At 40.2% G+C, this 11690-nt stretch overlaps 1 protein-coding gene across 1 annotated transcript in view; it reads right to left on the bottom strand.

Annotated features, from left to right (window-relative positions):
• Positions 1-221: 221 nt before the first annotated feature.
• Positions 222-11690, bottom strand: part of KCNK5 (potassium channel, subfamily K, member 5) — a 30883-nt gene continuing 19414 nt past the window's right edge. The window contains exons 2-5 of the mRNA XM_010292349.1: positions 4735-4846; positions 3145-3311; positions 1862-2030; positions 222-1042 (exon numbers count right to left, since the gene is read on the bottom strand). Coding sequence (XP_010290651.1) covers positions 222-1042; positions 1862-2030; positions 3145-3311; positions 4735-4846 — 1269 coding nt within the window. The remainder of the gene's footprint in view (positions 1043-1861; positions 2031-3144; positions 3312-4734; positions 4847-11690) is intronic.

Here is an 11690-nt window from a genome sequence, read left to right as displayed (position 1 = left end):
CTCCAAATTCAACTGTTATTTTACAAGTTTTTCAGATAAGCAAAGCTAATGGGCTCAGAAACCAACTTAGGATGGGAAAAGGACACTGGAGTTTTTTAGTTTGGGACTTGCTTTTGTTTTCAAAGAGACAGGAGAAGTTGCAAAAACATACTTTTCTCCTTGCTCTGTTAATTTCTTCAATATGCACTGACGACTTTCAGAAAACCATTGTCAAACATGCTTCACGTTGCAGCCTTCACATTGCTTACTGTGTTATACTCATTCATCAGTTGTTCATAAGGCACAGAAAGTTCTAGCTCGTTATTGGTAAAGGTAGATTCATCAGAGGATGGGAATTTTACCAGCTTTTTTGCAGTTTCAGATTCCTCTGCAAGATTGTCATCCATGGAGGATTTTGATGTTTCCTCATCATCTGAGATATCCTCCTCTTCATCATCCTCTTCATTTACAAATGTTATATTGGCATTCTCAAATATTAAGGGTCGATAGTCTCTGGAATCCCACACTTCACCTTCTTCTTCACTAATCCTGTCTAGCTGGTTTACAAACATGGTTCCTTCTAGAGGGCTGTCTCCAAGACGTTTATCATGCAGAGGTCTCAGTACGTGACCATTCTGAATGTCCAGGGAAGCCTCATCATACTCAAATGACTCTGTCTTTGTGTAAGTCACCTGGGCATCTATACTGGCATTCTGCATATTTTGTTTAGTATTTTCTACTTTAATAATTTTGTCACTGTTTGTCTTCAGGGCCTTTTTCCCAATTTGCTTAATAAGATCATTGTAGGTCTCTTCCTTCTTTGAAAGGAAGCTGAAAATGTTGACATCCTTTGAGGTACCCATTTGAAGGGGTTTTTTAGATCGAGGATGGTTGTCAAATGACTCTTTTCTTTTTTTCCTCCGTTTCTTGATCGCTTTGTGGACTTCCACAAACATACTGACCTTCCAGTTAACAAAGAGTGAAAGCCAAGCTAGTCCCAGATAGATCCACAACTCCACAAAATATCTGTAAAGGGCATGATAGTTTGCATCTGGATTTACCCCTACAAAGAATTAAAGACAAGAACATTACTGAAAGAGGACTTGCAGCTGATAAATCTTTGAAAGTATGACCCTGAGAACTATTCCCTTCCACACTAACAGAGCCTAGTTGTTTGAACTCTGCTCTGAGGGGTGGTAAGTGGGGATCTGAAACCCTTATGACAGAAAAAGTTTATTCCAGGTCTTCCACTTCTTGGCTGTAGACCACTGGGCTTACAACATAAAATGGCAGCATATTTAGCCTCTCCTCCTAAGCTATAAAAGTGAACTTTTTTCCTGTTTGAAGATTATAAGCCTTCTCTCTGCCATTGAGGTATGGATATAAATACTGTCCTTGAAAGTGGAATTCTGAATCCTTATCTCAAGGACCATGTCCAAAGCCCTGAATAAGGCAGTGAATTTTGGAGAAAGGCAAGATTTAGGAGGGAGGCACCAGTATGCTCAGCGTTTCCTGACTAGCTCTAGACAGCTGCACAGAGAGCACTGCTCAGTACTTATGCACCCTTGCTTAGGATACTGGATCCCATTCAAAGGTGCTTAACTATCACGGTGGATAGGATAGCTCCTTGCCTGAAATAGGAACCTAGGGCACCTGAAAGTGTTATAAACTCCAGACGTAGTCCAATAAAGGCCTTAGGTATCTAAACCAAGGCTGAAGAGCCAGATCTAGCCCATTGGATCAGTACCCAGTTTTAACTGAACCTTTTATTAAGCAAAACGTTTTGGAAAAGCTTAGAAATCACCTTTTCGAATTAGAGTTTGGAAACAGAATTGTCACAGTATGCATGTAGTGAAATAATACATAAAATACAATTCCTCACCAGCAACAAAATCTCCAAATCCTATGGTGGTGATAGTGATGAATGAGAAATAGAGGCCTTCAATGTAATCCCATCCTTCAGTCACCATAAAGACAAAGGGAGGAATAACCAGATGGACCAAGACACCCCAAACAATGAAAATAGCTGTGCATGTAATTTGTGCTTTCCTCTGTGAAGAAAGAAGACAAAAAGAAAGAGTTCCAAATTTTCTTTTCCCATCCATGGCATCAAGCATCATCTGACAGTGTCAGACATTTTAGAGTTTTGTGCAACCAGTTTATCAGCCATAACTAAAAGACACTGGCTGAAGCAAACACACAACTATTTTTTTCCTTTATGCTCACTATTCTTACAAGTAGTTGCTCAAAACAGGATTATTTCCTCATAATTTTCTTTCATACTCTTGAAAAGTTTGAGGTGTTCCTGATATTTTAGAAATAAGCATGGGATGCAGATATAGCACTCTAGTCTAAAAAGCAGTCAGTACCTCTGATTTTCCTTTTATTCCTTTGAGTATAGGGGATCAGAAGTGTTTAAGGTGCCCTCCTACCTTTGCCACTCACGTAACCCCTGCACAGAGCTGCACACATACATGCATTTTACCATAATTTTCTGTACTTTCTTCTCACATGCTGAACCATGAAAGTTCTTGCTCTGTTTCTGAAACCAGGACCTAAATTAGTCCCATTGTCCTTCAAGCACTATGGCCCTGTATTGCCTCCCATCTCTGTGCAGAGTTAGAACTGAGATCGAACTCACTCAAGGGCGAGTGGGACACGTGACAGACCCACCACCAAAAAAATTACAAAAAGCCAGAACCAAAAAACCCACAAGCCAGTAACTCAGAACAAAACGTTACTTTCCAGTTGGTTCACTGCACGGCAGGGTCTATTCATACTAGCACAGAAGCAGGTGGGAACAAAGCAGGACAGCTTATTTCCGTGCCAGAGGAGCTTGCACAGAATGCCTGTGAAATGGAGCCTCACCTACATTTGTCCCACAGGTTTCTAATGTAAGGAGATACGTATGTCTCCATCAAAGCAGCAAGATCTGTATTTAGTATCAAAGATTTCTACAAGATCTTATTTTGCTAAAACTTCCTGCAGAACTAACATGTCAGACCCAATCCCCCTTTCACTTATCTCTGTGCAACATCATTTGGGAAAATTCCTATTTGTGCAAGTGTTCATTTACTAGCAAGATTAGCAGGTAAGTTAAGAAGTGTAAGTTTAATTCATACATCAAAAATGCACAGCACGAGGGTAAACAAGAGAAGGCCTTACCAGGCTTACTCCTCTTTTTGTCAGAAACTGGCCCAGCCTCTTGGCACGTCCTCCAAAGAACTTCCCCAGAGCACTGATCCACGTCAAGCAGAGAGGAACTCCAAAGAGCCCATAAAATATGCAGAAGAGACGCCCAGAGGGTGTCTTTGGAGAAACATTTCCGTAACCTAAAAGAGGTAAGTATGTGCACAGTCTGTTGTTGTTGCAGAGAATTCAAGGCAATTTTACCTATGCACAAAACAACACTGCGTGGGATTCTGCTGTATCAGATGCTCCTTACTTCACCATCTATAAGCGCTTGAGTCTACTCCAGCTGCTGATCTTCTGAATCTGGATGCCTTCCAATTCTACTCTAGCAAATGTGTATTCCATTAATGCAGGCTGAGAGGATTACTGCATTTTAAGTGTTTCCTAGATTTTATGCATCATTTTCTTGACAAGATGTGACAAATATGAAATAAAGCTCATCTCAAAACTTCTAATATGATTGCCCAACCTTAAGAAGCACTGTTAAAAACTTGACTGAATCACTTTTATAGAATGAAAGCTTAAAATTTATCCTGAAGCTAGCTTCCACGTGAAAGATCCACTATACACATTTAACTTGTGACCTGGTACCTTTCCAGGATAAGGGTTTGTGAGTTAAGTGCAAGGTGACTTGTGATATAGCAAGGTATTTCAGCTGAATTTAGTTCTTTGCTGTTCACAGAACCCAGCAGGGCATTACAAACTCAGCCTCTAAAATCAGCAGCCTATTTCCTGAACTTCTGCCAGAGCTTTCTTATTTAGGTGTGTTCCTGACTTCAAGATTTTGTCATCAGTTATAATATAAGGTGGGTATTGGGAGTTTCAAATAAGGAAAACCACAGTACTGCATATGGTTTAACAGTAAGACTTCCATTTCCATATACCTCCAGCCTTCTCTGGTTATTTTGCATTCCTGTTTTTTTGCATTGTAAGGTGTAGCAAAGATTTTTCTATAAAAGCAGAAGGCAGATGATGTTGAGCTCTGAAAATCTGTATATCAAAGGAGGAGGAAGTCTTTCAATGCAGAGGGTTTTACAAGCACAAATCAGTAGTGAGTTTTAGAAGATAACAACTTGTTCTACTTTGCCTTCTTTAAGAGATATATAAAAAGTCTAGATTGTTCTGCAAGCCAAGAACACTCATAATTCAGTAGCTTAAGAGGATGCACGTGAGTAACAGGACAGCTATACAAAACCCACATATGCACATGCTTTAAGAATTAGTTTAGTGGAATGTTTTGTAACGCTTTTGATTCGGGATCTTATGATTTGGAAATCTAAGTGCATGAATTAATGGAACTGGAATGACACCAGTCATCCCCAACAGCACCTTGAATCTGTTATGTATTGGAAAGGCACACATTTCTCTTCTGTATACCCATGGAGAGGGCCAAAAATCTGGGGTTTTTTTCTTCTATGAACCCATGGGTAAACACATACTCTAGGTAACTTCAGCCATGGGGACTTTATTCAGTGGCTAGCTTGACACATAAATGGAAGAATACAACTAAACTAGAGCATACAGAAAACTACAGTTAGGAAAGTTGACCTAATAAATACTTACCGATTGTAGTGATCACAGTAGCAGCAAAGATCACAGCGTTAGGCCAATTCCAGTTGTTGAAAGTGTTGTTCCCAGTGATGGCAACCCCCTGTCCAGCCGCATTTGACACAACCTGTAAGAAAACAGTTTACAGCCATTCTTGGAAAATCCTGGCAGCCTGAAAGAGAAATATGTCTGTCCCTCTCAGATTTTCCCCCTTTGTTCATACTTTCAAAATAAACACTCAAGTTTTTTGTGAAGGCTAGCCTGGTATATTAGCTAGCAATAATTTTATGGAGTACTAAAAACTTGCTTCACCTAAGAAAAAGTAGTGCAGGTGCTCTGACATTTAAATAGGGGGTTTTAATTAGATAAGCTTTTACTTGATTTACCAGTTCAACCCAAATGGATCTCTTCCAGAGACCACACTCCTCCAGACTGAACTAGCATTTAACCTCCAATGCAGTTTTGAATTTGGTTTAATATTAGGGACATCTTCAGAACTACTATCCATTTCAAAACACTGTTACATGCCTCAGCTTGACTTGGGTATGAGCAGGACGTCATAGAACCCTTGGCAAAGCTAGTGCGATTAACGTTAATTCACCTGCTGTCCCTGGCAAAGTCAAACCATCTACAAGCCAATGTAAAACTACTTTTCAGCAAAGACAGACAAATCAATACTTTTCCAAAGTATTTCATGCAACAAGACTCTAATCATCATCCTTGAATCTGGCCCCTTTCGTATCCCATCTTTGAATCTGGTGCGCAACGATGAATGCAAAGCACTAGTTTATAATATTTTAGGGAAGCAAGTGTAGTTGCTGACATTTCCACAGATTCAGCAAGCCAATTTTTTAACATCTGTTCAGGTCTTCAGGTACTCAAGAATTATTAGTCATCTTCATCTTTTGTGCTAAGGGACTTTGACAACCCAGCCTCCCCTGCCCTTCCAAAACTAGACCATTGAAAACACATTGATGAAAAACATAATGACTATTTAGTGAAGTCAAAGTTTCAGATCAAAATCATGTATCTTGCCAATCCTAACATGTATTTCTACCTCCCCAAAGTAAAAGAAAAAAACAATTGATCATATTCTCTCCTAGACATCCCTAGTTATTTAAATCTTTGCTCTGTCACATCGTGCTGCAGCTAAAGCCATCTCAGGTTACTCTGCTTTTTTCCCTCTGGTGTAAACCAAGGTCGTCTGAACAAAACTCTGAGGCTATGTCCATATAAAGGAGAGGTGAAGGTACCTCCAAAAGTTGACTCATGCCATTATCCCACTTTCTGTGTTTCTCCCTCAGTAAGTGTTGAACACAAAAATTATCTTGAGCTAAACAGCTAAAATTGAAGGCAATATACTTTTTTTTTTTTTTTTAAATAAACATGACAGGTGAGGTTTATCTTAAACTGGTAAGAAATTACAGAGGTACCTACACCCAACTCTTCCTTCCCTCGTCACCCCGTCCTTCCTACTTGATTAAGATCTGATCTTGGACCCAGCAGAGACTCAACACAAAGTTCAATCGCTACTGAAAACAGACACAAGTTAACACAGGTTTTAATTATTCTTGAGACTTATTACATATCACCACCCTCCTACTGTAATAAAAAGGCCCTCAAAGTGAATGTATTGTGCATATACAAGATGCAAACAATTTAATTAAAAATGCACTTTCAACACACAAGCTATTACAGAAGATAAAAGGGGAAGCACTGAAAGTGAATGAAGGTACAGGACTAGATTTTTCTCCTGGTAAACTCAATGTGTGTGCAAAACTGCATGCAGTGTCTTTCCATAGCCTTCCTTTTCTGGATAGAAAAGGATATAGAAAGAGTTTTCTCACCAAGGCAGTCATTTGTCATAAGAAAGTAGTGCTGAAATTACAAGTAGCCCTAAAATGGGCAGGTCCAGAGCAGGCAAATAAACACACAATGCCACCCCCTTCCAAAATACAACAACAACAACAACAACACCCCAAACCAAACAAAAAAAAAAACCAAACACACACATTGAGGCAGCTACAGTGGATTATAAGAATTCATCTGAGTAGATACCAGTCAAAGTAACTTCATCTCTGATACCGTCTGGAGATGAACTTCCTAAAAGTCCCAAAGGATGTCCAAAGTACCCAACAGACACAATCTGTGACCCATTATCTCTGAAAAGATGCTTTGACTTCTTCCACTGCTCAGCAATACCACACTAAATGTTCTATCAAACACCAGTTCTCTAGTCATTTTCCATGCTATACATGCGCTTGGATTTTTTTTTTTTTTAAATTGTTATTCTTCACAGAGCAACTGATCTCATAAGAGCAGCAGTGAAGTATCTGTTTCCATTGTCGCTGGGCCATTATCTCATTGCATTACTCCACCTTCAGCCTGAGCTAATGAGCTCAGCTTCCCAGTACATACAGTTACATTAAGGTCTGCCAGCATTTGAAGTCTAGAGGTGTGAAGGGGCCCAGACCAAAGGGGAAAAAGCTGCTGGGCTGAGTAGTACACAGCTGCCCTTCACACCCAGGCAGTTATTCTGGGGGAGAGATGGCCAGCTCTCCGAGTTATATAAAGACTTTGTATAGAGAATCATAGATACTCTCCAGCCAAAGCTGTCACCTTCTTCCTGTCCCTATCTGCACCCAGCTATCTGCTATTAGCACACAATTACCTATGACCTACAGTCTAGTCTTTTAAGTTACTTTATGCCTGCAATAAGCCTGAATGTACTATATGCATCCCAGCTGGAGGAACAAAGATGGTCGCAAAACATGCTTAGATAGCTTTGGTGCAGTGGGAAACACGTAGCTGTTTTCCAGGCAGCATAACTTTTGCCCATACTGAAATAATTAAATATTTTGGCTTCAAACCATGTGAGTGGACACTATACAACTGAAGACCAAATATGTTTTTTTCAATTGGTAAAGCTGTTAGGCAATGTCAGAGGTACCTTTATTTTCATATGCTAGGATACAAATGCCCCAGGTTGCTTTTGCTGGATTTCTTAAACTACAGAAAATTTGCTCTCACAAGCCTTTGGATGCGAAAATAGGAGGCAAGGAGGGAGAGGAAGAAGAAGATAATGGTGCAAGTGTTTTTAAAGTCTTGAAAGATGTCATTTAGAAAATACCTTTTCAAGTATTCACAAATTCAAAAGCTGAAACTAAGTTAACTAACTCAGAATTTACACATCGCCTTAAATCCCACTTCATGACAGTTTGTACTGATAAAGACAGGACTTGATTTTCAGTCAAATGATTTTTGCCTCACAGGAATCAAACCTTCTCTTCCCCCTCACTCCCTACCAGCGCAAGTCTGCACTTTGTCAAATGAAAAAGGAAAAGAAGATCTAGAGTCCCTGGAGGTTTGCTAGGGCAAGTCTCTACAGTGGCTTAAAAGCTTGCGATAATCAGCAGACCCGCCTTAGCTGTCCTTGTCTTTGTATTAGCAGGATGGATGGTTAGGTTTGAATTTCATCAATACCACTGCAAGGTAAAATGGATCACAACAGAATGACATTTCGTCCCTGTAGAAGTAACGCAAGGGTATAAAACTAAGGGAACAAGCACACTGGAGACTGCCTACATAACAAGTGGGTTTTGTCATAACTAGGTATGTGGAATATGCAATTTTACTTTGGCTTCTTGGCCTGAAGAAGGAAAAACAGGACAGACCTTCTGTCTTTGTAAGCGCGAACAAGTGCGCAAGTCTTTATTTTCTTTCTAGGAACAGCAGAAAATATTCTTTTACACGCTCCCTTCAGGTGTTTATATACATTTATGAGATGCACCTGAGCCTTCTCTTCTCCAGACTGAAGAGTCTCAGCTCCCTCAGCCTTTCTTCATAGGAGGACTAGAGCATCCTCCAGTCCCTTGATCATCTCAGTGACTCTTTGCTGGACTCTCTCCAGCATGTCTCTTGTATTGGGGAGCCCAGAACTGAACACAGTACTCCAGGTGTGGCCTCACCAGTACAGAGTAGAGGGGAAGGATCACCTCCCTCGACCCGCTGGCAATGCTTTGCCTAATGCAGCCCAGGATACCTTTAGCTACGTTTGCTGCAAGGGCACATTGTTGGCTCCATGTTCAACCTGATGTCCACCAGGACCCCCAGGTCTTCTGAAAAGCTGCTTTCCAGCTGGGTGGCCCCCAGCATAATGGTGCATGGATCCACATGTGGTTAGCGATGTTATTCTAACAGTTAAGGACGGCAATAAAGCTGTGATACAGGTTTTGTGTATGAAGTATTAATGATTTCATATTTAATAAGGATTAGCTGGATCTGATAATAATGAGCAATAGGAAAGAAAAAGGACTTCTGAGGTACTTATGGCCAGATAGACAGATAGGCCAGACTAAAGACACAAGGCAATAAACAGACTATATAAAACTAGAGCAACAGATCCTGCCCCACTGCCACCCTATTACATATAAAAAGAACAGCCAAATACTGCTCAGCGCCAATGTCCAGGTCTCTTTTGAAGAGGCTGAAACCTCCCATACTATTCAAAGCATTCCCTGGAGATCTGACACTTAAGTCTAATGGCAGTTTTAAGCTTCTCCCAATGGTATGAACAATTCCTTTTTGCAAATGCTAAGTGTTTCTCCATAAGAAAAGAGATGTAATTGAACTATTAAGCCTGAAATCAGAACCAGTGGCTTTCATTCCACTCTCAGAGTATTACCATGTACATAAAGAAGAATCACAGCTGTCCACTTCATCCAAAAGTGGAGTCCATTAAAGCACTAACTGATGCATCCTTTCAGGACTCCCAGGCTTTGTCCTCCCATCTGACTCTGAAGGAACATAGATTTAATTTTGCTTCTTTCTCAAGTTCTTTTATTGTGAATGTAAGCATTTAATGCACAGAAAAACACTGAGAACTACAAATCCACCAAGTACTTTACAGACCTTTCTGCAAGGAATAAAGCTTCAACAGCAATCTCTTTTCACATTGACATCCAAATCTTTTATACATTTGAAGAAACCAGAAAACTGTGGAGTAGTTATTTAATCATGGGTACATACGATACTGACAATTTAACCAATCATAATAAAATTGTCCAGGGTAATAAAGGTTTAAATTTATAATTATCAGATGAAACTCTATACCGCTGTTCATCTTTAAACAGATTTTAATTTTAAACAAATCCAGCAGCAACAGGAAAAAACAAAAAATCATGCCATGCAAATTGTATACCCTTCTACTTGTTCCCCATGGTTTTTGCAGTTACTTGGGTTTTCTGGCTCCAGCTATAAAGTTACAGTAGCAGTCTGCTGTTTTTAAAAATCTGATTTTTAAATGCAATCAAAACATATTTTGTTGTTAATGTTTATCTTCCCAATAATAAAAAAATTGAGTCACATGTTAAGACTCCCAAGTCAGGTACACATTGCAAAGCTCTGCTGACCTGGATAATATTGTCTCAGGATTACATGTAAAGAGAAAAGAAACCCTGTCAGTCAGCATCCCTTTTGAAGGAAAGAAGTCTGTGGGTGATCACACCTAGATTGACAAAACAACTTCCTCAGACTCATCAGACAGGCACCACAGTTGCCATGGCCAGAAACTTCCTGCCCTGTTGGCATATTACACTTTGACATCTGCTTGCATATTAAAAGCAGCAGAAGCTATTTCACAGGCACAGTCTGAATTTGCACTTTCTAGCTAGATCAAGTGTAGTAGATTCATGGTCAAACTAGGAATATATTAATCCTGTCTGGCAGCTGTCATAGCTCAACTATTAGGTAAGTTTTTCTGTCTAGTTGTTAAGCAACAAATATATATTTAATACAATAATAAATGCCTTAATCTATTGTTTTGAGTTATAGTAGTTTAAGAGAGAGAAAAGAAATAAAAAATTTTTTACAAGAGATTTAAAGCTAACTGCCTCCTCCCCACCCCCCCCGATGTGTCCTGAGTGAATGGAGGATACTGTGCATCAGAAAATATTTTCCTCCCTAAAGTATCTTGGCAGCTTGAGGTTTGGGTAAGGAAAGGGAAACAGAAGCCAACTATAGAATTAATGGTTTTACCAATGAGTAAAACTCCCCCCGCCCCCAATTACTTTTCACATCTAGATATAGAAGGTGTATACATGTAATGATTTATTAACATTTTCTGAGTTCTCCAAAACCCTTAATATTAACCTGTATATTCTCCAGACTAAAATATCTCACTTCTCTTCCCAGCCTTCACTTCCAAAGACAGCTGCACTGCTAAGACAATCTTGCTACACCACAATGCTCACTTTGGTAGCCAGAGACACAATGTGGCAGAGCTGCAGAAAGATAAGAGACACAAGATTAAATGATTTCATCCAGGCAGCAGAAAGAGCAGCTATTCCAGTGTCATGTTTAGGAGGGCTGCTATACATGTGTCTGTGCACAGAGAAATCAAAGGTCGTCGTTTCTTGCAGGGAAAAAAAGCCTCTGAGGATGAGAATACAAAAAACCCCACAGCCTAGAATACAAGACACGGCACCCTGTTTGGACACACGTATTTCTGCAGCCACTTGGCACATTCTGTACGTAACTAGCTCAGGGCAAGAGTTCTCAGGAAAGGAGAGTAGTAACTATCCACACATCCAAAGCAGCTCAAAGTCAGCAGAAAAGCACAGTCCTCTTGTTCCTGCCATCTTTTTTTTCACTCCCTTCTCTAGTGTAATGACAGGCTTACCCTGATTGCTCAGCTTGAGCTCCAAGTTTCAGCTGACTGAAACATGCTGGTGGATGACCAGAGCCAGCACACGGGGCCAAGCAAGCCAGCCTTTCAGGCTGCCTTAGCCACTTGACAGTCTCTGCAGGACTATGCTAACCAGCAGGACTTCGGATAGGTGACCTTTCATTTCCCTCTCAGCTTTATCTGTGTTCGCAATACGAATTTCATGTTTGTCAGGACAAGAACCATGCCAGATGTAAAAAGAAGTCTTTTAGCAGAGTCCTGGATTTCCTACTTCGCTTCTGTGGGG

The sequence above is a fragment of the Phaethon lepturus genome, unplaced genomic scaffold (genome assembly GCF_000687285.1).
Source record: "Phaethon lepturus isolate BGI_N335 unplaced genomic scaffold, ASM68728v1 scaffold29108, whole genome shotgun sequence".
NCBI classification, from domain to species: Eukaryota; Metazoa; Chordata; class Aves; order Phaethontiformes; family Phaethontidae; genus Phaethon; species Phaethon lepturus.
This window is presented reverse-complemented; position numbering and strand designations above follow the sequence as displayed.